Genomic DNA, 27,908 nt, shown 5'->3' with positions numbered 1-27,908 from the left:
GACTTAAGGCCCTCCGTACGAGATGAACGTACAATGCGTGGGAATTACTTTGACGTAATGAAACTGGATGGTAAATTAAAGACTCGCGCGTTATGGAGGAGCCTGTACAGTCGCGACAGGCGGTTTCAGTTGCTCATCCGGCAGCCTCGAATCCGCGACATCGTTCGAGGGTACCGAGGCGTGCCAAAGGGTAAGGAAACGGGCAGACCGGAGCAGAGGACGATTCTTCTTCTTCATCGGGGTGCCTCGAACTGCGTTGGAGAATGCAGATACATAAATTCATGAGCGGAGTAACAACCGGTGACGCCACGCTAGCTTCCGTGCCGCGGCGAAGGCACGGTCGCGCAGCGGCAATCGTATTCATGAACCGACACGGTAATTAGGGACACTAGCTCGCCTCCCAACCGGAAGTCGCCGCGAGAGAATCCTCCCTCCGCGGCTCCGTGGAACACCGCCGGAAATACTTATGCATTCCATTCGTTTCGTAAGAAAACGCGAGCAGTTCGGATCGCCCGAGACACACCGCATCGCCGGGCCCCAAAGTTCGATAAACTCTCGCCGATCCACGCCAAACCCCTTCCACTTCCATACTCCGACATATTGTCATCGTATCGATTAACTAAATAAAATTACTCGGGTATCGAACACCGTAAAAACCAAGTAAAAAGTATTCTAAACGATCTTCCGCGTTGAATTCAATTTTCCATCGCGATATCGGCGACCGAGCGACTCGAATAGTTTAAGAGCGTCGAGAGTGGTACCCGGGCGATTACCTCCGGCTCAATCTTCGACGAAACGTTTCCTCTCCCGGGAGGATCGGTAGGCGCGCGGAAACAACGCGAATACCAATTTAATCCGACGAATCAGCGTCCCGTTAGCCACTCGGAGGAGGTTTTTAATTCGATAACGGGGCGCGCGCTCGGTTCGCTTAGAAAGGAGGATGATCGTGGGACGTTGGCAGACCTAACGTACGTACGTATGGAGAGTATTATATGGGTGGAAGCCAATTATTCGTGCGGCTGACCCCGAAGGCAATGATAACTGCGGGCGGCGCATAATTTTGAACACCACGAGGCCGCCGCGGCAGTACGTAACTCTGCCGGCCTTATAATGAAGATATAACCGAGAGCCGACTGCCGAGACATCTTTACGTCCGAGAATGCTTGGCTTGTTACTCGCTTACGATCCCGAGGATGCCGGCGGTTCCGTCCTTCTTCTCCTCGTTCGACGTCCGGCGTCCTCGGATGGCGGTGGCCAGTTCGATCGCCCCCCATCCCTCGTCTCGTTTCGCGAGTTATCCGGTAATTTCATCTTGGAAAGCATTCGAACCGTCGCGAGCGAAAACTCCAAGCGAAACTGATTAGGAAGTCTTCGGTGACCGACAGATTAATTTTATTTTTGCCATTGGTTGATAAATATCGCCCCCATTCTCGGAGTGATCGACGTTGACCGTTGTTTTCTGCCCCTATGCGGCGGGGGAAGAGCAAAAAATCTCGACGCGAGACGAGTCGATCCCATCGCTACGGCAACCGCGACTCTCGAGCGTTCGTTCTGCGTGACGTCGTTGTTAATCAAAGCCGACGAGCAATAAACGAGCACCGCCATTGCCCCGGCCGTTTAAACGCTGGTCGATGACTGTCCTCGGGATCGCCGATCGATACGACCTTTGGCCCCGCGACTGTTAAACGCGCATCACCGCGCGAGACGATGGTTAACCGGTCGGGTCGGGCTTTCGTTCCCCGAGTTTATGCCACGCTGACGCGTAAACGCTCAATAATGCATAAGAAAAAGAGGGAGATTTATGTTGATCCGCGCGTCCGTACGCCAGACGAGATAATTGTTTGAGGTGGCCACGGTGAAAGGGAGCGACGTGGAATTGATATCGCGTTGTTGAGGCTGCGTGTTGCCGATTTTTACTCGCGACGTGATTTATGGTTCTATGATTGTTACGCTTCGTTATTACGTAACCGATTATTACGTCGGCGTCGGGCAGTTTAGGATCCTGTTTACTAAACAGTTACAAACTGCTGCCCCGAGGGGCGATTCTCGTCCGATTTCGCAAATCAAAGACAAAATACTTTGAACTCCTCGTAACCCCCCCCCCATTTGTCGTCTAGTAATCTCTATTTTCGAGAGAGAGAGGTATCTTCGAAAATGTTTGGAAATCGCTATGGTCCTCCAGTTTCGACCGTGTATCCACCCCACTAGCGCAAGAATTCCATCGAGCCAGGGTGCTGATACGGAAAAACCGTATCTCCTGTTCGTATTCCGCTGGGCGTCCCTTCGACAAATAAATGTTATTCGATATTCCATCCGTGTGTACCTGTTTCGCGGCACCGCAGACAGATTTTCATTTACGGATTGCAGATCGTTGTGCGGGGGATTTAAAACCGACGCGGTATCGCTGTATCAGCGTCGGGTTGAGGGGAGTGTGGGGAGGGGACCGGCCGGTTCGCGGTGTTCATTTCAATACGCCCCTAACTGAACGCTGTTCAATATTGACGAGTTAAACAATTGTCTTTGGAAAACTGAACCGTCCGCGTAACCGTTAATCATCCCCCTTCCCGGTCCATCGTTGCACGCGATCCCATAATAATTCGCGTCGTATACACACGCCGAACGGAGAAAATTCCCGGCCTGTAAATTTGTTAGAGACGCGCTGGTGCAAACGAAAAATATTAAATACTCGCCTGTCGTTTGCTACCGTTCGATCCGCGGGCAAACTGCCGCCGCGTGAATAACGCGAATAACGTTTTTGCATTTTGCGCGTTGCGTTTGGTCGCCGTTCATTGTCTGCGTTTTTACTCGCCGTGACGTTGATGTAAAAGTTTCCCGTATTATTTAACCCATCGATCTGTCGATATATTTTTCTTAACGAAATCAATTTGATGCACCGGAGCTCGTTCGCGACCGTGTACGAACGAACCGTACTACGATTCAATCGTAACAAAATTCCTGGCGTCGGCGGGGGTAAAAAACTAATCGATTTGGCGTGAAATGGCCACGTACTTATCCGTGTTGCCTTTTCGCGATCTTCTTATACCACGAAGGTGCACTCGGTCACCCTTAACGCGTTCAAGGGTTAAGACCCAGCCGGTGGCCAGCTTTCGCACAGTCGTCCGTCTCGTTCGTGGCCGTGGCCGTCTCCTCCTCTTCCGTTTCCCTCTCGTTTTGCTCTCATCCTGTTCATCTTGCGCCGGCCAACAACCTGGCCTGACGGCTGCGCGTAAAATTGGCCGGAACGCATTTTTCCATTAGGCCGGTACCCGAGCCACGTTACAAATTATAGGTGTACTCTCGTTGGAGAGCCCGATGAAACCGGGGAACCGATACGCGCTTGGCGTTTTCCTCCCCCTGCGAGTCCAAAGACCCACCGAACGACGCTTCCGACGATCGTATTATTGCCGGACGGCGCGTTAACAACGGCTAGACGCCAGATTCCGCTCGGAATTAACGCTCGACCCCGCCTGGCCTCCGACTCCACCGCGTCTCGGGACGGATGATTAATCGCGTCGATGAAAGTAGAACGAAACGTTGGACTTTTTCGCGAGACACCGCGTTCGACCGCTCCACGGATAATGAATGGTTTCCAACGACGAGACAAGTCGAACGAGACGCGTACAGAGCACACCTGTACAACAGGGACCAAAACTGTCGAATTTAAATAATATTACCCGATACGATTTTCAATGAACAATTAAATATTCTTAGACTGAATTTCCTGCAAATAATGCAGTCATAACGGGGATTTGATCGTTCTTCTATCTGTAATGCAATGAATACAAATGCATTCGACTGCCCCTAATTCAATAGAAGTGAAACTGGTTTTACTTGTTCGCAGATGTCTGAACATTATTATTGGCGTATCTCTACGTACTTTTACCAAATAATGGATGCACCATTGCACATGTACGCCAATAATACAAGTTGAACGGGGCACACCTGTATAGCAGGGATCAAAACTGTCCACGAATTTAAATAATATTGCCCGATCCGATTTTCAATGAACAATTAAATATTCTAAGACTGAATTTCCTGCAAATAATGCAGTCATAACGGGTATTTGATCGTTCTTCTAACTGTAATGCAATGAATACAAATGCATTCGACTGCCCCTAATTCGATAGAAGTGAAACTGGTTTTACTTGTTCGTAGGTGTCTGAACATTATTATTGGCGTATTTCTACGTACTTTTACCAAATAATGGATGCACCATTGCACATGTACGCCAATAATACAAGTTGTACGGGGCACACCTGTATAGCAGGGACCAAAACTGTCGAATTTAAGTAATATTGCTCGATCGGATTTTTAACGAACAATGAAATATTCTTAGACTGAATCTCGTGCAAATAATGCAGTCATAACGGGGATTTGATCGTTCTTCTATCTGTAATGCAATGAATACAAATGCATTCGACTGCCCCTAATTCAATAGAAGTGAAACTGGTTTTACTTGTTCGCAGGTGTCTGAACATTATTATTGGCGTATTTCTACGTACTTTTACCAAATAATGGATGCACCATTGCACATGTACGCCAATAATACAAGTTGAACGGGACGTGTACAGAACACACCTGTACGGTAGGAGTCAAAACTGTCCACGAATTTAAATAATATTGCCCGATCCGATTTTCAATGAACAATTAAATATTCTTAGACTGAATCTCCTGCAAATAATGCAGTCATAACGGGGATTTAATCGTTCTTCTATCTGTAATGCAATGAATACAAATGCATTCGACTGCCCCTAATTCAATAGAAGTGAAACTGGTTTTACTTGTTCGCAGATGTCTGAACATTATTATTGGCGTATCTCTACGTACTTTTACCAAATAATGGATGCACCATTGCACATGTACGCCAATAATACAAGTTGAATGAGACGCATACAGAGCACATCTGTATAGCAGGGACCAAAACTGTCGAATTTAAGTAATATTGCTCGATCGGATTTTTAACGAACAATGAAATATTCTTAGACTGAATCTCGTGCAAATAATGCAGTCATAACAGGGATTTAATCGTTCTTCTATCTGTAATGCAATGAATACAAATGCATTCGACTGCCCCTAATTCAATAGAAGTGAAACTGGTTTTACTTGTTCGCAGGTGTCTGAACATTATTATTGGCGTATTTCTACGTACTTTTACCAAATAATGGATGCACCATTGCACATGTACGCCAATAATACAAGTTGAACGGGGCACACCTGTATAGCAGGGATCAAAACTGTCCACGAATTTAAATAATATTGCTCGATCGGATTTTTAACGAACAATGAAATATTCTTAGACTGAATCTCGTGCAAATAATGCAGTCATAACGGGGATTTAATCGTTCTTCTAACTGTAATGCAATGAATACAAATGCATTCGACTGCCCCTAATTCAATAGAAGTGAAACTGGTTTTACTTGTTCGTAGGTGTCTGAACATTATTATTGGCGTATTTCTACGTACTTTTACCAAATAATGGATGCACCATTGCACATGTACGCCAATAATACAAGTTGAATGAGACGCATACAGAGCACATCTGTATAGCAGGGACCAAAACTGTCGAATTTAAGTAATATTGCTCGATCGGATTTTTAACGAACAATGAAATATTCTTAGACCGTAACGACGAATCTCGAGGACATTCAGCGCAACGGTCGAATATGGAGCAAACAGAATAAAACGTACTTTTGTTTCATCGAGTGGCATTAATAGCCCGAGCCTAATTATTCGGTGGATCATAAAACCGACCTTTACGATCCATCGACGCGTACCGCATCTCGCGTTGCGTGTCTCCGCACGAAACAGAAACGTAATTGAATCGGACGTCGTGCAATCAGTCAGAGACGCAATAAAATCACTTATCGTTAGAGCCGACGTAAATGTCGCTGTTAAATTACAATTTAATGCCGTTCGCGAGTCACGAGCTCCGGGGCCCCGTTGCCCGGCGACGGATCGGTTCGCGCGGATTCCGCGGAAAACCGGCAAATGCGATTTTAATGTCAAGCGGACCGCGTTTTCCACGGGCGTGTCTCTAACGAGCCGGCTCCGATCGCCCCGCGGCCACTTTTGCCATTTTGTAACATTATATTCATCCGCGGCCCGACGATATTCACCGCTATTCCGCGGCGCGTCTATTATAAATACGAGGTGACCCAGGCAGAATCGCGTACAAGCCGCGTAGGTCCACTTCGAAACGGAATTCTACGACTCCGTTTGCTTGGCCGTTTGAAAGTGGCTCGGCCGGCCAATCGGGATTTCAGCTCGTCCGAGTTGAAATGAAATATTTGTGAAAGCGGTCAGAGGGGGGGGAGGGGGATCCGAAATGCAATTATCCTCCACCGCCAATATTTACCAACGCGTTTAAACTCTCTGACGTTTTAATTCGTAAACGCGATTGTTATTATTATCGGTGCCCCGCGTATCCTTTGCCGCGGCGTACGGTTCTTTCTCGTAGTTAACGTTCCGTTTCCTATTGTTTCTCGCAAACACGACAACATAGTTAACTCCGTCCTGTAATCGATGTTTCGATCATTTTTACGTCTATTTGCTGACGTTGCATCGAAGACTCCGCGTCGAAGAGGTACAGTTTAAATTATTAACCGTTCAACTTTTTACACCTTAATCGCCGTAGATGCCTCGAACGTTTCTTTTTCTAGAAACGGAGCAAATTGCAGTGGCTTCGTTTCAAAAGGCGTGCAATATTGCAGAAGCAATCCTATTTCTAATCTATCCTCGTCTGTCCGTTATTTTTCTCCGGACAAATCGTCGCACGGTACTCGCCGGCGAAGAAAAAATAATCAAGAACGATCGGGAATGGCCACTTTCACAAGAAACTTGCTACGTACTCTTCCGATTTCGAGATTGCCCACTATTCAATCTTGCGAGTAATTTTCAAGATGACTCGCAGCTTTCCCGGCGCGAAAGCCATCGTGAATAAAAAATTCAGTAGAGGTATTATTATTCTAAGTAACGAAGTCTTCTTTGCCATACGAAATTATAATTAAGAGATTCGTTAAAAATGACATTCCTCCGCCCCCTTAGCTGAACACCATAAACGAAGAACGACGTCCTAAATTCGATGAAACCGTAACCTCACATTTTTTTTACGATTAATAAAGCATCTAAACGCAATTTTACGCGCGACTTAAAAACGTGGCTCGCGTTAATGACACTGGAATGAAAATATGGGTTCGCGGGGGGTCTGGAAGCGAGAGCCAAGGCGTGTACCGAGTGGCACTGATTTAAGGGGAGTCCACGCATTAAAACTGTAACGATCCCGTCGGATTTTAAGCGAACGAAACGCGACGCGGGTCGTTAGGGTGGTGTCTCGGTCGCGTTAACGACGAAAATCTTTCCATCCCCTTTTTTGCTTCGACGCCGGCCAACCGGCTCCTTTTCCGATGGAACTTCTTACGGGCAACGCGCCCTATCCCCGACTAAAAGGATTCGACAATAAACAACGGTGAGTCTCGAAATTAGGCGCGCTCGGTTACACCCCCTCGCCTCTCCTTCATCCCCCGTCTAGGACGATGCATTAACGATGTCGCGAAAGTTCAGAACAACAGGGCGAGGGTCTTTTAATTTTCACGCCTGGGCGTATCGAATTCCACCATAAATCTGTGGTTACTGAACGAAATTACTGCTCTTTGGTCTGCAAACTATTTTGACTTATTTGGTATACGAAGCAATAATCAAGAATGCATTCTTTTCAAAGTTACTCGCATATGTATAGTTCGAGAATGCAAATGCTTGGTCGAGCAATACATTCTTTGTTGAGAGTCAAAAATTACGAAAACAGCTATCCCTTATCCTCTTTACTAAATTCATTCAAAATGGCTTCGATAAGTTTGTGTAACCGCAAAGGAAGCGCGTCGACGTTGACGTAAAATAAGAGTTCAAAAGTTAAAGAGCAGTCGTTTCGTTTGCAACAATTTCTCCTTTTAAAATCGAACGCGGAAGGGTCGATTTCGTTGGGAATGATCGTGGTCGCGTAAAACGGGCCCAGTCTACCGTTCAACCGTGACCAGGTCGTTGTTGTTGCAGAGAACGGAGAGGAGTGCCGTGGTCCAGGAACAGAACGTAGCGTCCGTGAACGCGCAAGAAGCGCGCCTCACCGCGGGTAAGTGTATCTAATTACCCTTGCCGTTTACGTCAACGATTTCCAGTGATTTACGGCGAAATTGTACCGACGACCTTCGGTCCAGCGGGTCTACGGTTCCGGGAGGGAGGGCTGGCGGCGAGAGGGGAAGAGGAACGAATCAGCTAAGCGGTCCGTGGCTAAAAAACGCTAAAGGATTCGGTCATTTATCACGGCGCTGCTGCCCCCGGGGCACCACGGGAACGAAAAGGGGAGGAATATAATCCGCTGGACAGACTAATCGCGGACTAACTATCCACATATTATCTACAATAATTTCATGCTGCCGTGACCAGAGGGGGGGGGGGGTCCTAGCTTTCCGAAGACCGTCGCGTATCGACACGAAACTCCTTCTTTTCCTCTTTGACCGACAGTCATTTTTCAAATTTATTTATCTCAAATTGCATCAGCGTACAGCCGATGCTAATTGAAAGGCAGAATTTTTAGAAGAATTTATTACACTGTATAGAAGCTCGCCATCTTTATGGAATGTTAACTTATTCCGTTAATTAACAACAGTTTTGTTGCTCCACCGTTTGCTATCGAGGTATACGAGTCGTAATCGAGGTTCGATAAAACGACGGACTTACAAGTGTCCAGCGGTATTACAGAGTCCGCTCCCCAGTTATTAATTTAATCTCTAGTGGTGCAATCGCTTTTAAATTTCATAGTATGGGTTTTTAAGTGAAAAAAAGGTTAAACCAGGGAACGTCGATTTCTTTATCTCATTAATGGGACACTTGTTAATATGGAAATTGGTCTTCGCATTTTTGCGACTTACCCGGAGAATATTGTAAATTCAGATTTATTGCTACGGAATTTGAAACCGGTTTTGGTTTGCCATTTTTTACCCGACCCAGACCCCCGTATAATTTGTTAGAGATTGTTTGGAGTGTTTTCTGCGCGAGTGACAAGTTTTTCCAGCACAGACTCGGTAATAGCGTTAATTGTTAATGGGAGAAGCGTAACGCCGAGGACACATTTTTGCCCCGCAAGAAAGCAGTTTTACCTATGATTGCTCTAAGAGTAATAGCAGACTAACTTAGTAATTTATTCTTGGATACCCTAGACCACCCTGTTCTGGTCTTCTCAAAAAACAAATGGTAGTAATTAGCTAAAAAAGTAATGCATAATTTCTCGCGGTAGGTAGGACAATAATAATAGAGCGAAACATTTGCGTAACTTAATTTTCTCGTAATTGGCTGGACAGCGATTCACTTTTTCGTAAATTGTAATTTCTATAACTGAGATCTAGCAATCTTACAATGGCCAACAAGGTTGTTTGCCCGATTCAAAAATAAAGCCGAGATTTACCGCCTAAATAAGAAATAGAACAAAACGGGAGATTTTGTTCCTTCGATTTATGTTCTCTTTTTTTTTTTTTAATGAAGAAACCCCCGAATATTCCGCCTATCAATTCAGTCTGGGATCAATTTACAGAGTGCACGTTACGGTTTCGGTCAGCGAAACTCCGTTCCCCGACTCGCGTCAGGTTATTTTTGCAGGCTGCGGTCCGCGTTACCTGCCCGCGCAAATATACAGCCCGGTTCGCTGCAATTTTGAAGCCTGTCGCGCGTAAATAAAGCCAACTCGACCGTGGAAATTAATTAGCGTGCCAAGGGTTAAGGCGTAGGGAGAATTCACCGTCGCCGTTTAATTGACAAACAAATTTCATTAGTCGCTCGTAAGTTGCGACCCGAATAATTGACGACAGTTTATCGACCACGACTGCGATCGTTTCGCTAACGACCAACGCGTTTCTAAAACGGTGAACGACAATCGGCGACATATGGATGATCGTTGCAGATCTACGCGTTAGGGTAGACATTGTAACGCCTTAAAATTACAGTGTTGCCGAACTCCATCCATCACAATCGGGCCCATGGGACCCACGGTCGCTGGAGTACCGCCCCAACGTTTAAGTCGTTAGCAATTTCCTGCACGGGACTATTTTCGGGCCCAAATTCCATATGGTCCGATAATACCCGATAATACGGCCACGATGGTGATCGGAGAAAGGATGTTCGTCTTGTCCCTAAGATCGGATTATCCGTTCCAACCCTCTCTTTTGTAGAAATTTCGCGTATCGATTCGCTGTTTCGCCCCGATTGGGGACGCGCCGTGCAGCTTCGATCACTGTAATTTCGATGGAATCCCCTTTGTTTAAGTAAATGCTTCTCTAGAAATTGTATAGAAGCTGCCCTCCGCGGACGCGTATCGGTTCTAATTTTCAATTACTTGCGACCAGTTCTCGGTAAACGCGATCGGAATTAAAATAGGGCCTAGCGAGACACCGAAGAGAACGTTTTGTAAATTCGATTGTTTATCGATGCGAAGCTTGCATCGAAGCAGAGGGATATCGTTTTAAAATGGGTTTTTAAAAATAGTACATGGAACGCAAGATCTATTTTTAACGAGCTATCAAACGTAATAGCTTTCTTTTTAAACGTTCGAGCGATTTAATTTGATATCAACTTACCGATACGACGAATAAAGCGGTCGAAAAGGATGGAAATAACTGCACCAGGTGGCAGTAGCACTCGGATCACCTGCGGACAACGTACTCCTCCGATAACGCTTCTGAAACAATATCGAACGCGTTAGAATATTAAATGAAAATGAAATTATTAGAAATAGAAAATAATTTTCGAGAATTTACTTACCGAGTGAATCTCGGTATCCCTTGAATTTCTGAAGAAAGATAAATGAGCAACATAAAAAGAAAACGAAATCGTTATAAGCGTTGCGGTGATAAATGTTACATTTTTTCAGTTAGAAAAATTGACCCAGAAACGAAGGCTACCTTTACGCAAACGTCCGCTACCGAACCACAGCCGAACGAGAAAATTTTGCGAATTAACGAGGAACCAGCCAGCGTGAACGTTTATTTAGGACGAACAAAATCGTCAACATTTTGGAACATCGAAGAGGATCCCGCGCCTCAATGGCTGATCGAAGAAGCTCTTAATAGAGATATTGAGGTACGAGGATTTTCACCAAATGGAAAAGTAATTTTGTATGCGAAACAAAACAGAAAAAGAAAATATTACATTGCTCGCGTATTATGGTTAACGTTTATTTTCCATTTTTGCTCTCCCACGTAACATCGACGTCGAATCGAATCGAATCAGCGCAACGAGCGATGGACAAAGGTAGAAGCATCGCCCAGCAAGGAGACCGAGTGAGTTCGCAGGGAATAAAAGCCACGGTCGAGCGTTTTTAATAATCGAAAAAAGTCTGGTAATTTTTTTATCCGTGGGAAATTCGCGGGAAAAATGCCAATACGATTGTTGCTGGATTAATGAAATTTCAACGGAGAACGGTGTACACTGTACGGCGAAGAGTATGTTCAATGATAAAATGGAATTTACAAAAATATCCGATAAAATTCCGGCACGTAATCGCATCATACTGCCCCGGGGGAGGCGTCTGGTATTTTCGACTCTTCGTTTCCGTGAATTTTCAAAATAATAAGAACGACGGATCGCGTGTCAATCGTAACAGAATATCGTTTAATAATAACGACAAATAATATTACAATGTTTGGTACATCGGTCTAACACTGGTCGAGGAAGACATTTTATTTTAAACAAAATTCTCCGGCTAATCCGGCTGGTCATTCCAAATAAACTACTAATGTTTAGTATCTTATTTAAATAAAAATAGTCCTGCTTCCGAGCTCGAGATTTCGATTGGAATAATGAGAAATGAGTATTGAAACAAGTCGGTATAGTAAGTGAACGTTGAGGCCTTCTATACTACAACCGCGTGACTAAAAAGATCTCCAGCGACACGCAGGATAAAACACAACTTCCATGAGGCATGTTGCCGACCATGTGTCGCACAAACTACAGTACCGACTACTGACAAAATTACGTAATAAAATTTAATTACAGACGAGGTGTAGGAGTAGATCTTTCACCACAGACGAGGTATACGCGTAGATCTATCAACTTATGGATTTCCGCGGCCCAATCTGACTGCCATACCGACCTGAAAATTCGGAGGTGATTTTAGCGGCCTCTTCTCATGGATGGCGGTCAGTTGAGAAACTATTCGCTGAATTAGTTGAAGCAGCTGTAGTGTGCATAAATATATGTGAGTTGATTATAGATGGGATTAAAATTAATTTTTGAATCTGTTGGTAACGTTGCAAATGACACGAAAATGGTAATGGGGTTTCGAGACTCCATAAAAATGGACCGAAAAAATAAATTGGGTGAAAGATCTACTCGTATACCTCGTCTCTGATAATATTCTAGAATCTTTGATGAATCAATGAGAATCCAAACTATCCTAGCGAAGAAGCTCTATATTTACGATGACCTATGCAAAGCGGATCGCAGCCAATTTGCTAATATTATTTAGATTTTAATTAATAACTGCATTACCCAGCTAAGAGTTATACGATTATTAATTAAACGTTAAATAATATTACCCAGGTCTCACCACGAGGAGGTTGCTGCGAGTGGAGACCCGAAGGGAGATAGATGGAATCAAAGTTCCATCGATCTCCCTTTTACATCCTTAGAAACTAGATTAGTCGTGCCAAGTAATTATTTTGTTTAAAAAGGGATGAAGCTAAATTGTTGGAGACGCGACGCGACGCGATGCTGAACCGTGCAGCAGATCTTCGGATCGAATCGACACTACCCTTGGTAGATTGATTTCTATTTCTAGAAATCGATCTATCATTGGCAGGCGACTAGATCTTTCGGACAAACTGGACGGCCGATCACATGTTTCGTTCGACGAAACAGTGGTGACCAAAGCAAGAAACGAGAGAACGAGTCGAGAGAAGCTACTTGTTAAATAATTACTTGGCAATATTGGGAGACGCATACAATAGGGACTTAAAATTAACGTCGAAGCTCAAGTCTAGTCAAGTGGAAGCTAAAATTCGGACGATAGAAAGAAACAAAGTTCCTTTTACCAAGCAATTATGTGATTAAAAAGAGGGATGAAGCTAAATCGTGGGATACGCGACGCGACGCGACGCGATGCTGTACCGTGCAGCGGATCCGAGGATCGAACCTACTGCCCTTGCTAACTCGATCTCAACAAGAAAACAGAGAACTGCAACTCCGAATCGAGGTCTCCATTTCTCCAACGCAACCCGCCGGGAGCCCGAAGGACCCGACTTAGGCTGTCTGACAAAGAGAGAGTACCTGAGACGGTGTCGACTTCCGCTGGAAGGTATGCGTTTCCGCAGAATACGGAAACTCCACACCTTCCAGCGAAGTGCCGTTTTCCCTCAACCAAGCTTACCAAGGGAAGGCGATTAGATCTTTCGGACCAGATACACGGCCGATCACATGTTTCAATCAATGAAACAGCGGTGATCGAAGCTAGCAACGAGGGAACGAGAAAACGAGAAGCTACTTGTTTAATAATTGCTTGGTAGGACGCGGAAATATGTACAATAAAGAAATCTTCGACGTTAATTTTAAGATTCGCGACGAAGCTTAAGACTAATAGACTTAGAATTAAATGTCCCTCGGCGGTTGTGGCGTCTTACTTCGATGTCCCTGCGAATAATCCGAGACTAAAATTGATACACATATTAGTGACATACGAAAGGAAATTAAATAAACACCATGCAAACTAGACAAAGCGATGGAATAATTAGTTGTGCTGATGTACCTAAGAGTGAGAATCTATAAGATTCTCGATGTTAGACCTACCTAAGGAAATGTACAAAATTTACACATAATAAAAATAAAGTATTCTACCTATAGTTGCGTAACGAGAGTATAATGTCGAAGTAAACTAGCAAACGATTACGAAAATTATCTCAAGAACCATACAGATTTCAAAGACGAACAAAAACAAAGATTGACCAGAATTGAAAATCCAACGATGACATCAAGGAATGAAAATGTCCAAGTAAAATAGCAAACGATTACAAAAATTTATCCCAAGAACCATACAAATTTCAAAGACGAATAGAAACAAAGATTGACCAGAATTGAAAATCCAACGATGATATCAAAGAATGAAAATACCCAAGAATTAAACAAAATATCTTAACAAAATAGAACAAGAATAGAAATCTCATTCTAATTAGTGACATCGAAATTCATAAAATAATATACAAACAAAATACATAAAATAATATGCAAACAAAAATGGTACATGATCCAACACAATTATACCAATTCAAAAAATAAGGCAGAAGTAGAAATAGAGAAAAACATAATAACCAGATAAAACCGGGCAGTAAAACAACATTGAATTATGACCAAACAAATAAAATAAACTGGTCAGTTTTGTGATAGTAATATAAATAAGTAAAGTGAGCTTACTACTTGTTGAGCATTAGTTACCATTACCAAGGGAGCACCAAAGGTCCAGCTGTAACATAAGAAACGATTCGTAATTTAGCAAAAGCGATGAACAGTTCCATAACGTTCAATTGGTATCAAACGACAAAATAGAAGTGGGGAGAGCAATTTTAAATAGTTCTTACCAGTGGTCATCACGGTCCGGCACTGGTCAGTAGTGGTCAGTAGTCGGATGTGCACTGGTCAGCACTGGTCAGCACTGGTCAGTAGTGGTCAGTCCTGGTCAGTCCTGGTCACTCCTGGTCCCCAGTGGTCACCGCTCCACGAATGGTCTGACTCAGACCCGCGAGACCCGTTCCCCCTGGATGCTCCAGGGGTACTGAAGAATTTGTCCAGCGGTAGTCGTCGAGTGGGGAAGTCGAAGAGTGGGGAGACAGTGTCAACGTGAAGAGTTAAGAATCGCTTGGTCTAGAGAACAACGCTATTTCGATTGGTCACACTTCTTGACCATTTCTGGATCTTCACTGGACAGCTGACCTTGATGCCAACCTCACTATTGACCACCAGTGACCATAAGTTAACGACCCATTAAACCCATTAGGAAGATTAAAGTCTTCTTACGAGGATCCCCTTACAATTTGATGCATGATCTTTTTAACATTTTGTTCCACTTTGAAAGAGTGTATCTCATGTTATAAGACACTCGTGGTACAGGGATAGCGTTCATCCCACTAACGATAGGTCTATTCTTTACCTCGTATTTGTGTAATAGGTATACATAGGTTGGGAAATAAAAATGCATTTCTAAATCTGTTGGTGATGGGGTTTCGAAACCCCAGAAAAATGGGCCGAAAAAATACATTGGGTGAAAGATCTACTCGTAAAACTCGTCTGTGATAAAATTTAATTTCGCAGCCGACTATCGATATATAATATAAATAAATGGAAAATATACTAATTTAATAATCGACGTAATATTAGGTACGAAACAATCATATTGGACCTCGAGGCTCAACTATCTCGCGCGAAAAAGGACCTCGACGAAGCTCTAACGATAAAATCACTCGCAAAAGAAAAATATAAAAGGTTTCCAATTTAGTTTGATCACGATGCAACTCAAAGCTACAATTCTTAATACAATCGAAATAGATCGTATCGTTGATTTCTCCATAGATCTATGGAGAGTGTGAAGACGGAAGCTCGCAGAGAGATCGAGATGTTGCAAGAGAAAATTGTGCGTATTTGTACGTCCGTTCTGGAAAATTTCGGTCCTCGCGCGCTGGTCGAGAAGAATGGTAGCAATTACCAAATCAAACGTGGCAAACATTTAAAGTGCCACGAGAAGATTTCGAGTAAACTGTACAAAAAGGTACACGCTTGAACATAGAAACGCCATAACCGCGATAATTTCGTTTCGATTTTGTCAGCTGCGGATGGCAGTGGCGAAATCGAAGAAACTGAAACGGGAATTGACGTCGGTAAGGCGGGAGCTGGAAAACAAATCGAAGAAATACGAATCGATCAGCAAGTGCTTCGACAGGCTGAAACAAGAGACTGATACCGCCGAGACGAATTTGAACAAACTCATATCCGAGAACCTCGAGCTCAAAAAGAGTATGGAGTACACGCGGGAGTGGATGGAGCACAATGTGGGAAAGGAACATCACGAGAAAACCAACGCCCTACATTTTCGAGACGCGCAAAGGAGCAGGGAACTAACGAACCTGAAGAAGAAGAGCGAAGAAGACGTTGCAACCATCGCACAACTTCGTAATAAGTGAGTTTAGATTTCGTGAGAACTTCAGTGTTCTCCAAAATGGCGGACACGACGCTTAGAACGAGGTCACGAATGGAACTTTGAATTTTAAGTAAATACTTCAGGTTACTGCGATCGGAATCAGCGAATGCCAACAAGGGATTTTTATTAAACAGTTACAAAAGTCAATTGTCAGATCTGAACAAGGAGAAAGGACAGCTCTTGTCGAAGATAAGCAGCTTGGAAAACGAGATCACCGTCGTGAAAAACAACAATTCGCAACTAAAAGCAAAAGTATACGTTACTAATCAATCGATTGATTCGCTCTTATCGATTAACCGTGTTTAACAGATTTCAGTTTTGAACAACGAGAAGTCGAAGACAGACATTACGGAAAAGGTAAGGACGTATTTACGATAATAATGGGACATTTATCCTCCAAAGGGTCACGATTCGACTAATTTGGAAATAATTACAGATGGAAATGCAATGTGCTAATTGTAAGAAATGCGAGGAAACAGTGCAGCAGGAAGCTAATCTCATAAAAGCTGGCTACGAGAGTACGATCAAATCTGTAAAAACGAAAATGATCGCTGCAGAAGATCAGAATATCGAATTCTCGAAAGCTATAAAGGTCGATTTAATATCGTTAATAAAGGGTCGCGATTCCCCATTTTAATATTGTAAAATCCGAAGATCGTTTCAAAGAATGAATTCCTATACCAACAAGTTTACTTATCCTATATTGCTTTGAATTAGAATTTTTTGAAGAGGGTTTACGACTATCGTGACGGCCACGAAACACAAAGAAGTTCAAAAGAGGACGAAGCTAGCGAAAAAGAGGCACAAGAGACTGCGTGTAGTATTTTAAACATGTCACCGGAAGAACTGTCCGGCTTTATCAATGGAAAAACACCTAATTCGGTAACTCAATCATTCATATTCCTTTTTTCACTGAAAGTTAACAAATTTAATGGTTTATAATACTTAAAAAATTCTTATAGATCAACTCTTGGATACTCGAATTGAACCGAATAATCGGGAAACATAATTTCTCCGAGAATTTATCGAAGTTCTTGTTCAAAAAGACAATGAAAAAGATAAAGACGTAACAGAGGATCGAAAGGGCACCGATTCCATAAATATTTTTCAAAATCGTTCAACTGTATATTAAGAAACAAATGTACAATATGGTAAAAAGTTAAATACACGATTCTAATGTCTCTGTCTACGATCTCGATCAATATAGAGATTCAGTGTGTATAAAAGCAGTATAAAAACGATTGGAAACCGTCACCTACCCTGTAAATATTTTTCATTGATCCCCCACATCAAAACCCGATGTTAAAAGTATTTGAAGGAATTCAAAGTAGGTAAGTTTCTTTAGGCAATGTATTTGGTACAATGAAGAGTAAATGTATAAAACTACTACGATAAAATAGTAGTGAATATTAATACGACCGACGTTCCTCTTTAAATAAAATGCGCGAAACGTCGCGTATAGCATGTTTATAGTTCATAAATAGCGATAAGTACGTAGGAAAAGTAACGGAGATACCGCGGATCACAATACGTTTTATCATACTTCGCTTTAATTTTTAAAGCAAATTCGGTAAAAACAGTCGTCGTTAATTTCTATAAATAGGCTGCAGAAGCACCGAACTGGGCCAAAAAGAAAACCTCCAAAAATTAGAATAAACGCGATCGTACAACAACATTTTCCTAGCTCCCTAGATGATACACGATCATACTAAAATTCGCGGCTAAAGTTTCATAGAAAAAAATAGTATCTTTTCGTCCAGGTGTGTAAGTATTAAAAAAAAAAGAATTCGGTGTTCAATTGTCGCTCTGGAGCTCGCTGGAGCCAGTGGCATCCGGCGCCTTTTGCAGCTGTGCGCTCTGGAATCTCTCGTAACCGTTGCTATCCCCGAATATCTTCCTTCCAGGGATCCTTTCGTCGTCCTTCACGCTAACCTCGGTGCCGATCTGCACCGGCCAAGGTAATTTCCCTTCGTTTCTAACCGACACCTGATTAGCCAGCTTCCTGTCGTTCTGATCGAACGGATCGTTATTGCGGAGGCTCTCCAGCGTCGCCTTGCGTCGACTTTCATCCTCGGGATAAGGATAGGGTCTGTCGACGAAGCTGGATCTCTTCGAATAGGAATCGTAGCCGTCGTACAGGTGTCTGTACCGATATCTGCTGGGGTCCACGTTACCTGGGATGCGTTTGTAAGTCCCGTCCCTCGAGACAGGCGTTCTGTTTGCGTCGTAGGGTCTTGGATAGTTCCTCAGGTCCACCGGTTTCCTGACGATCTCTGGAAGCGTCGCGTAATAGATGATCCTCTTCGGTTTCGGCGTCGGTCTGCTCCTTCCGTAGAGGTCCAGATCCTCGTCCCTGTATCGGTCGTAGTAGTAAGAATAATCCTGAGGCATACGCATGTAGTATTCTCTCTCCATTCTGTAGCGATCGGGGTAGTAGTAGCTGTACCCGCGACGGTAGCTCAGAGGATCGTAGTCTCGTTCCCTCGCGGCGTTCCTGTACCAGGGGAAGTCGTACTCGTCGTAGCCTCTAGTCACCGGCATGTCCCGGGCCTCCCGGTGATCGTAGCTCCTTCTATGATGACTGGTCACGAAATCCGCCCGCGGAGCGTGGTAGCTTCTCGCGTTAGGACTCTCCTCGTCGTCCACCGTCTGTTGGATCATCTGGTCCAAACCACCGCGACGCGAGAACTCTATGGAGAGCGGCTGGGTCGACCAGGAGGTCTCCGGTGAACTCAAACGGACCTCCCGAACGTTCTTCGCGCTCGCGATCTGCTCCATCTTCGTCTCGTTCTCCGCGTCGCGTCGAACTCTCGCCACTTCCGGCCCGTCTTCGTTGTCTTCCGGCCGCAGGAACGCCATCAAGATTCCCGTTTCGACGTCCTCGAGCCCGTCGTTCGAATCATCGCGGTTCTCAAGGAACCGTTCGAAACGATGGCGCGAACTTTCGATCGGTAAAAAAGAACGCTCGGTCGGAGGAACGACGTTCGACTTTATCGACTCGGTCTTATCGAATTTCGAGGCCCTCTGAGCGTTTTCCGGCGGGTCCAGGCGACCGACGCCGCTCACGCTGCGTACTTCGAAAGCGGAAGCGTCCGATCGCGGCCATGTTGGATGACTCCAATGATCGGTCGTTTGCGGAACGACCTGCCATGCTTTGCCTATCCCCGTCGCGTTGATTGCCGACAGCAGAAACAGCAACGGGTATATTCTCAGGAATAGGCGCATGTTTATCTGAAAGAAACGGAAATTATAACGATCGTGCAGAAATTAAACTCGGGCTTGAGAAATATTTAATCCTGTGTACCGAAGCTCGTTTGATATTGTACGGAATGTAGATCGAAGCTTCTGACGATCGAATGGCGAGACGCAACGACGCAGAAACGATCGTTGGTTTAAATAAAGCATGAATACCAATCGGAGCTTTCACCGAAACGACGAAACTGTGAAAACACGACGACGGACGTTTAATGACCGTTCCGTCCGGTAGCCACGCGGTCAGATGAGATCGTCCTCGGCTGTAGAACCGTCAGTGTCCGATTCCCCATAACAAATATAATTTCCCCAGCCGTTTCCGCGGTATTATACCGAGTTCCGGGCAACACGTAGATCCGGTCGCACGATTGTTCACTCGACTACATTTACGGTGGCATTCTTCCCCGCGAAATCGAACTAGAATTCGAGTTGCTAATAGAATGTGCAACCGTTCGCGCTCTACACACGAAACAACGAGAGTTCAATGCACCATCGAACTGGATACCGATTCCGGTTATGAAATTTCGAGCGACAATGGAACCACGCCAAAAATTCCACTGTAACCGTGGACAGTGTGTTTTCCATTGATATCAGAAACTAACACGTTGCTGGTGCAAAATGAACTTTCATATTTATACCGATACTCTAATGTTTCGCACGCTCTTGTAACCATAAATCCATTCTGCTGCCATCTGATAATACATAACGTATTGTGTGAGTTTATTTCACCGAAACAATGTAACGTTCTGGTAGTTTGGAGATTATTATTTGTGACGACTGTCGAAGAATGGATGATGGTTTCGGAGTCAGGGACGTGGACCACTGGCGTACGAGGAGGAAAGATGAGGTACAAAAGTATGGGACCGATATCACTAGCGGAATAGAAATCACAGTTTATTTCGAGTGGTCCGGTCAACGGCGATACGACAACTGAGCTCAGTATCGAAGCGTTTAGGTTCGGTTCGATTCGAAACGGAGCAAAAAATTTATCGCACGGTAAACACCGGTGACCGTCGAGACGGTAGTTTACTGGCCTAACCGTCTCGCGCGTCGCGTCTGTTATTGTCTTAATAACGGCGAATCCGAAACATCGACGAAGGCGGATCGGTTCCGACCGGTATTCTGTCTTTGTCATGGTCTCTTAGCGTGCGCCTCACACGGTTTGCAGAACGTCAGGCTACGGATATACCCTCGAAAAAAAAACAAGGAAGTAAAGAATAGGACTTCTTGCGTTGCCATAGCGGAACAAATCTTTAGGAGGATCTTCTCCGTTAGCATCGGCATCACACGGTTCTACTCTCTGTTTTACAGTTACCAGTCGTTCCGGGACCGTTTTACTTTGCAATTACATTTCGGTCGGTTCCTTAATTGCCAGGTCTGGGATCAAGATTTCGACGATGGAGACAGATAAAAAACGACTCCGAAATACCGTAACGTCGCTGGAATTATCTAATTGCTTGCTCATGGCGATGATTTATCGAAATAGCGGCGAACTTAGCTACGAGACTACGTTGTTTAAGAAACATAGACTTTTGAATCCCCCTTTACACAAAATACGAGTTTTTAAAATATCAACAAAGACAAATTACACGAGCCCTTTATTAACTTTGTTTACTTGTAGTTAACATCATTGTAAAATAATGAAAAGTTTTAAATTTCGGGTACAAGTTGTAGGACCACTTATAACTCGGTGAATAAATGGATAAATGAAAAGAAAATCTGCCTTCCTGTGTAACTTACGACAAAAAGAAATCGACTCGACAATCGAGGGAGCAAATTTACCGAATCAAAATAATTTAAACAAATTAGATGTCTATCGATACCGAGACGTGGTTAAAATAAAATTAAGATTTACGACAACGTTAAAATAATTTATTAAACTGATCGTCTGTCAAAACTGAGGGAAACAACGCGAGTTCCATGCATGGTCTACGCAAAAAGGAATTGATTTGGGATTTCGAGGAATCAATATAAAATTAACGGAAGGAACGTACCGAATTTCGAAGCAAGTAAAAAAACAAGTCAATTGTTAAAATCGAGAGAAATGGTTTTACCTGAATACCAGAGTGTCCGCGGCTTCCGAATGTCGTTGACTGTCCGAAGCTACTACGATTACTACGCTCGACGAACTACGGCTTCCCGGTTTACCCCGGCTTCGTATCTGCATACCGTGCTCTTGTAGCTACTAAAACACGCTCACCCCTCTACCTGGATAGACCTTAACTACCGTTCTCAATTGGTCGCCGTTTTTAACTGTAATTCTTGTACCGAAAGATAGGTAAGTAAATGGCTTCCTCCGAGACGCGCCAAGAGGATCGAAGAAAATCGTTCGGGCAAGTTTATCGAAACGAGCAGAGTAACGGGTTAACGCGACATCTTTAACGGTGGAATTCTGGAAAACCAGTTTCCTGGAACGTGCAACAAGAATCCTATAACTTTTTCCATTGTACGTGCAGAAATATGCCGATTCTGGCACACCGCGATAACACGTTGCTCGCTATAATCGGTGCGCTATGTTTTTCGAACATTCTGGGAGAGGAAAACTTGGGTTGGGTCGTAACATGACCTTATTCGCTGAACCTGAATAAATAAACAAATTTCAAGGGTAAAGCGTTTCATTTATACGTGTGTGTAGGTACAAGGGATCATCTTAAAATGAACGATGAAACTTTTGTTGTATATTCTACTTGCTGTAATAATAAAAATGTTATCAATGTAGAAGCAAATCGGTTTCACTTTGTGTATCCGTGAAATAATTCGCTGGGTGTAAAAAAAGAAATAGAGAGTACACAGACAAAAAATAGAATAGCCCTGAATGAATTGCGAGCAACATAATACATAATAGCGCTGTCATGCGCCGCGGTGCATAAATTAGGGTAGAATCAAACGTCTGTAGTACAAAGATAACAATAAATAAAAGTCCTTCGCGGTACCAACAATTTATTATGTAATGAATCCTAAATATAATCAGAAAACATTGTTGTTTACATTTCATAGAGAACTAATGTCAACTAAAATTGTCACCAAAGCTTCCAATTCGTTTAAATCAAAAAATTGTCCAATTACTTACCGGAAACATTCCTTAAGGTACGTTTACACGCGGTTCCAAGGGAAATGTTCGTTCCATGTGAACGTATACTATTGATCCATTAAACAAAAATACGAACTGCTCACTATACATCACTAGTAGGTTACAGTAGGTTAGTGACTTTTGAACGTTACGTTTTCGTGTAGGTTCATGGACGTATCACTTGAACAATGTTTAAATAATTCTCAATTTACTCTAAATTGATTACTGAACCATGGTCGTGAATCAATGTAAATAATTTAAGTGGATATTTATTTATATTTTAAATGTATCGACTGTAGACACAGTCTTCTGATTACAAAAAAAATGGCAGAAGAAGGAAAGAAGATTTCCTTTGGCTTCGCGAAGTCCCTTAAAAAACCTGTTTTAAAGAGTATCGTGCCACAGGAGCAAAAAAAGATCGATTACATTGAGTGTCTCGATGAGAAAAATATTAAAGTAATAGGGTAAGTTAAACGGTAATAACTAACACGAATACCTAACCTCAACATAACCTAAAAAAGTAACTACACATTAACTGCTACAAAAGAAATCTTCAGAAGCGTTTCTTATTTTAGTAAAGAAGAGAAGAAGGATGAACCTCTTATTATACCTCTACTGGGTTCTAAAACCTGGCACGATAGGATTGTCAACAAAATTGATGCTGACATTTTTGAACCTAAAGCGGTTAAGGAGGAACCGGTGGATACTAAGCAGGAAGAACAGCCAGAGTTGACAAATGGAAACACATTGTCAAAAGATAGTGTAATAATAAAGCAGGAGCCTGGGGAGAATAATGAAAATAAAGTTGTTACTTTAGAAGAGCAGGCAGCTAAAGAAATTATCGAAGAACTTAAATCTAACGAGAAACAAGAAACTAAAACAAATTCTTTGACTTTGCCAATAGTAGAAGATCAATCATTAAGAGGCAAAGAACAGGTAAAATTAGCAGTTGAATTGAGTATGTTATCATTAAATATATGTATATTCTACTATTCTACTAGTTTCATTTTTTCAGTCGTCGTTAGAAGATTATGAAAAAATTCCTGTAGATGCTTTTGGAATAGCAATGTTACGAGGAATGGGTTGGCAGCCTGGAAAAGGCATTGGGAAAAATGAAAAGTATGCTCTTTGTTTTAAATAAGATTGTATGTTTAATACATATATTGTAAGATAATTGGAGAGCATACTTTCATTCTGTTATTTCTTATTATCATTGCTACAGGCTTGTGGCCGCTGTTATACCAGAATTACGTCCAAAAGGCATGGGCCTTGGAGCTGACAAAGTAACATCTCAAAAAAAAAGTAAAGATTCTAAAAAACCAGACGAAGAGCTCAAAATTGAGAAGGGAACTTTCGTAAAAATCATAGCTGGAAAACAAAGCAATAATTATGGTCAGATAGAGGGATTCGATGACGACGCGGGAAGACTTATAATAAAACTGGCTCTGGGAGGAAATTCTATATCCGTCAATGAATTCATGGTGCAGCCAGTCACTAAATCGGAGTATTCGAAAAATGCAAAAGTTCTAAGTTAGTATGGATAGTTAACTTTCACCAAGGGACTTTTGAAACAAAAAAATACGCTTATATTTATACGAAAATACTGATATAACGAATTTTTTAACGGTATTATAAATATCGAAAGATTTCATTAATTGTTTTAAAGGTCTCTCAATTATTTACAAAAAGTTTGATAAATATAGAGATTTTAGCCTTTAGTGTTTTATGGGGTTGATTTCAGATGCGAAGAAATACGAAGAGTATAAAGATAAAGAATCTAAGGAACTCAAGCATAAAGCAGTTAAAAAGAAACGATCTTCTTCCGAACATTCTGAAAGTAGCGACGACGATGATAGACGTAATGTTGATGGAAAAAGAAAGAAAAGTACTAAGCAAGAAAAGGACAAACATAATAAAATAGATGACAAAAAATCGAAAAGTCGGAAAAGATACTCGGAATCCGTCAGTGATAACGATAGCACTAGCGATCACGGGAAAAAAAAGAAAAAAGATAGAAGCAGATCCAGTAGCAGTGATTCGCACGAATTAAAAAAAGCGAAAAAGTCTAAGAAGTCAAAGAAACACAAAAAACAAGACAGTTCACCGGAAAGAGCAAGCAAAAAACATAAGAAAAAAGATAAAGAGAGAGAGAAAACGAGAGATAGAAAATCGAGAGATTCGACGGAGAAACGAAAACATAAAAAACGAAGAAGATCAAGATCTCGATCTTCCAACAAACGATAACACTTTTCGGGAACGTACTCTATTATTTTACTTTCGCGATGAATTGTACAATTTTGTTTATACACATTTTGTAATAAAACTTATTTTTACAAAATTATATTTTCTTTCTTACCCTTAGCTAGAAAATTACGAAACGCAGAGGTACATTAATGTAAGTTCGATTTTGGATATTTAAGTTATTATTTTAAATAACCACTTTACAAAATTGTATAGTGATAATTATTTGACAGATTATTGTCTATATTTGACTTGAAAAGGTTATCTACGAACATTATCATAAACGAGTTATTTCTAAATGTAGTTTGCTTACGTAATACCTGATATACCAAGTAAGCGTTCATACATAACCTGAAAAAATATCATGCTACGCGCAAACATCGTAAAACAAGGATTACGGACAATGTCGAGTATGTATGCTTACTTTTTCTGGAATATTGCTGACGAGACACAATAGAATATGCTACAGAACGTATTTAATTTTGCCAACATTTTTTCCAGCATTTCGTTTGGCGCTAGTACAGCTCGCCGTTGGCGAAAATAAATCTACGAACATTGCGCGAGCGGTTTCGTTCATCGAACGTGCGAAGCAACAAGAGGCTGACATTATCGTTCTTCCTGAATGTTTCAATTCACCGTACGGAACATGTAATATCTGTTTATTAATTCTTTATACTAAATTCGACTAAAAAGAAGGAAACAATTCTAAAAACGGACAAAGTACTCACCCTATCAGCTAAGCTTTCGCGCGCAAATTGGAAGTAGGACATTGAGTGAACAAGCGGGACCATGAAACATTTGTCTTCGATCCCTTTCACAATTATCATATTTCTTGTCAAATACTCACTTTTTATCACACTAGACACTTCACAGTAACGAAGTAAGCCCATCTTAGTAATTTTTATAGATATTATACGATACTTAAAGCACTTTTGGTGGAGAGAACACATTCGTACGAACTACCCTTGCCTGCGTTTCGAAAGCTACTGACGAAGTCGTTGAGTGACGAATCTTTTTTCGAAAATTCGCGTAGAATGAGATTCAAACTTTAATGATTTAAATAATCAGGGAATACAATTTAAAAATTATCCGAATATTTAACTATTATAAATATTATGTAAATATTTAACATGTTAAATATGGAACTAGTTTTGACTCATTTCCGTTTAGGCGGCAAAAGTACAGGAAGTGCTTATGCGTATAAACAAGACAACGAATTAAAAATCTCATTTCTTTTTTAAATGTTTGAATAAAATGTGTAAAATAATATAAAATATTTAGAGTTTTATTAATCATTGTAGTTGAATACTTAAATTTATTATGCCCAAGCAATAAACTTGCACTTACCTTTACTACGACACAATGTATACGTATAAAGAAGAGTTGCAAGTTTTTGTAATAAGTATATACATATATAAAGAGTTGATAGGATTTATTGATTCATATTTTCGAACGCAGCACATTTTGCAAAATACGCTGAGAGCATTCCGGATGGCGAAACCAGTGTTGCATTATCAGAGGCAGCCAAAAAGTGTAGCGTTTACGTAATCGGTGGTACGATACCCGAAAGGGAAGCTAATAAATTGTACAATACGTGCACTATCTGGGCGCCCGATGGAACTCTGATAGCAAAGCACAGGAAGGTAAGCAATTTTTTAATTTTTCTTAATTTTCTCCCATCGTAAACACTGTACTAAACAATCGTCTCGGGAATTTATTTTTTCTGTTACCAGATGCACTTATTCGACATCGATATCAAAGGGAAAATGACTTTTCGCGAAAGTGATTCGCTAAGTCCCGGCAATTCGTTAACAACTTTCGAGGCGAAGGGCTGCAAGATAGGCGTTGGCATCTGCTATGATATCAGATTCGAAGAAATGGCACGTCTTTATCGGAACAAAGGTACGGTCATCGTTGCTGTTATATTCATGCTCCAATTTATTATTCAGAGCACATAAGATATCATGTACGTATCATGTAATCTCATCGTCACTGGAGCAAGTTTTAGTGGATTGAAACTATTCCGTTACGTCATCTTCTATACACATACCGCATTCTGCTATTCTCCGTAGTATGGAAACAATTTCTTGTACATCCGTTGTTCCGACACATTTTATACCTTCGCAATTATTCTTTGTTAACTGAACTAATAAAAAGACTCTTACGGAGGACACGGAGGGAGAAAAAGTTATAGCAATAATTCTACGTCGAGTTGACCTTAAAATAAAGTTAAGCCCGGTAAAATATGACGACAGGGCTGCTTCGATATAAGACCCGCGTAGGGGTTAAAGTAAGTCGTAGAACGTGGTCCGAGAAATTACAGGGTGGCCGGGGTATTCGGAGTGTACATACTTCCTGTTTCTCTGGGTCAGGTTGCCAGATGCTGATATATCCAGCGGCATTCAATATGACCACGGGACCATTGCACTGGTCGTTGCTGCAGCGTTCCAGAGCAAATGACAATCAATTATATGTCGCTTGCGTATCACCGGCTCGTGGTTCTCCGCCCGGTTACGTCGCGTGGGGGCATACCCAGTTAACCAACCCTTGGGGAGAAATTCTTCACGAGCTAAATGCCACCGAGGACATGCTAGTCGCCGATATAGGTAATTGCCACTTTACACCGATACACGAGACCCGTCATTTCACTTATTTTCACTCTTAATCAACGATCGACGTCCTCTGCTCTGTTTCGATGACGCCATTTATTATAAATTCCTCTGGACACGGCGGGAAAGTGGACGTTGCTAAATTCGCAGATAAATGTACGATCATTCTTTTCTTTTAGATACGAAGGTCGTAGATGAAGTGAGGACTCAAATACCCACGTTCGCTCAGAGACGCACCGATTTATACGATACCGTTTGGAAGAAGGACTAACGCAACTAATTTTAAGCATGCTGGAGAACTACATTCGCAAAAATACTTTTTACATTTGTATTAAATAAAGCACAAAGCATATACAATTGAAACTTACCTGGAAATGACTTCAGAGGATGGATAGGTACATTACTAAGCAGGGTTCTGATTTATTAAAGAATGAACTTTCTTTTACTTGTAATAATCAATAAATGAATTTCTTCTCATAACTTGTATCCAAACACCAGAACCCTGCCCCAAGAA

General features: G+C 42.2%; 4 protein-coding genes across 4 annotated transcripts in view; 3 read left to right on the top strand and 1 right to left on the bottom strand.

The window, feature by feature from the left end:
• The window catches only part of LOC143344976 (uncharacterized), a 191,231-nt gene extending 173,939 nt beyond the window's left edge, over positions 1-17,292 (top strand). The window contains 10 exon segments of the mRNA XM_076771633.1: positions 8,047-8,122; positions 10,913-11,121; positions 11,272-11,321; positions 15,406-15,510; positions 15,598-15,793; positions 15,852-16,201; positions 16,306-16,579; positions 16,659-16,814; positions 16,940-17,104; positions 17,185-17,292. Of these exon segments, the coding sequence (XP_076627748.1) occupies positions 8,047-8,122; positions 10,913-11,121; positions 11,272-11,321; positions 15,406-15,510; positions 15,598-15,793; positions 15,852-16,201; positions 16,306-16,579; positions 16,659-16,814; positions 16,940-17,104; positions 17,185-17,292 (1,689 nt within the window).
• Positions 17,293-17,591: 299 nt separating this feature from the next.
• Positions 17,592-21,623, bottom strand: LOC143349271 (uncharacterized). Its single transcript, XM_076780425.1, has 2 exons — positions 21,529-21,623; positions 17,592-19,453 (listed from the first exon to the last, which is right to left on the bottom strand). The coding sequence occupies exon 2, from the start codon at positions 19,445-19,447 to the stop codon at positions 18,017-18,019; it is 1,431 nt and encodes a 476-aa protein (XP_076636540.1). The 5' UTR covers positions 19,448-19,453; positions 21,529-21,623; the 3' UTR covers positions 17,592-18,016.
• Positions 21,624-22,684: 1,061 nt separating this feature from the next.
• LOC143342252 (G-patch domain and KOW motifs-containing protein-like) lies at positions 22,685-24,999 on the top strand. The gene is made up of 5 exons (XM_076765963.1): positions 22,685-23,008; positions 23,120-23,480; positions 23,560-23,663; positions 23,767-24,074; positions 24,286-24,999. The coding sequence occupies exons 1-5, from the start codon at positions 22,869-22,871 to the stop codon at positions 24,786-24,788; spliced, it is 1,416 nt and encodes a 471-aa protein (XP_076622078.1). The 5' UTR covers positions 22,685-22,868; the 3' UTR covers positions 24,789-24,999.
• Positions 25,000-25,149: 150 nt separating this feature from the next.
• Positions 25,150-27,808, top strand: LOC143342318 (omega-amidase NIT2-like). Its single transcript, XM_076766056.1, has 6 exons — positions 25,150-25,195; positions 25,287-25,433; positions 26,244-26,428; positions 26,519-26,687; positions 27,158-27,391; positions 27,574-27,808. Exons 1-6 carry the CDS (start codon positions 25,150-25,152, stop codon positions 27,663-27,665), a joined length of 873 nt encoding a protein of 290 aa, XP_076622171.1. The 3' UTR covers positions 27,666-27,808.
• The last annotated feature ends 100 nt before the right edge of the window (positions 27,809-27,908 follow it).

Source organism: Colletes latitarsis, chromosome 1, assembly GCF_051014445.1.
Source record: "Colletes latitarsis isolate SP2378_abdomen chromosome 1, iyColLati1, whole genome shotgun sequence".
NCBI classification, from domain to species: Eukaryota; Metazoa; Arthropoda; class Insecta; order Hymenoptera; family Colletidae; genus Colletes; species Colletes latitarsis.
The sequence above is the reverse complement of the archived record's forward strand: the minus strand, read 5'-3'. Positions and strand labels throughout refer to the sequence as shown.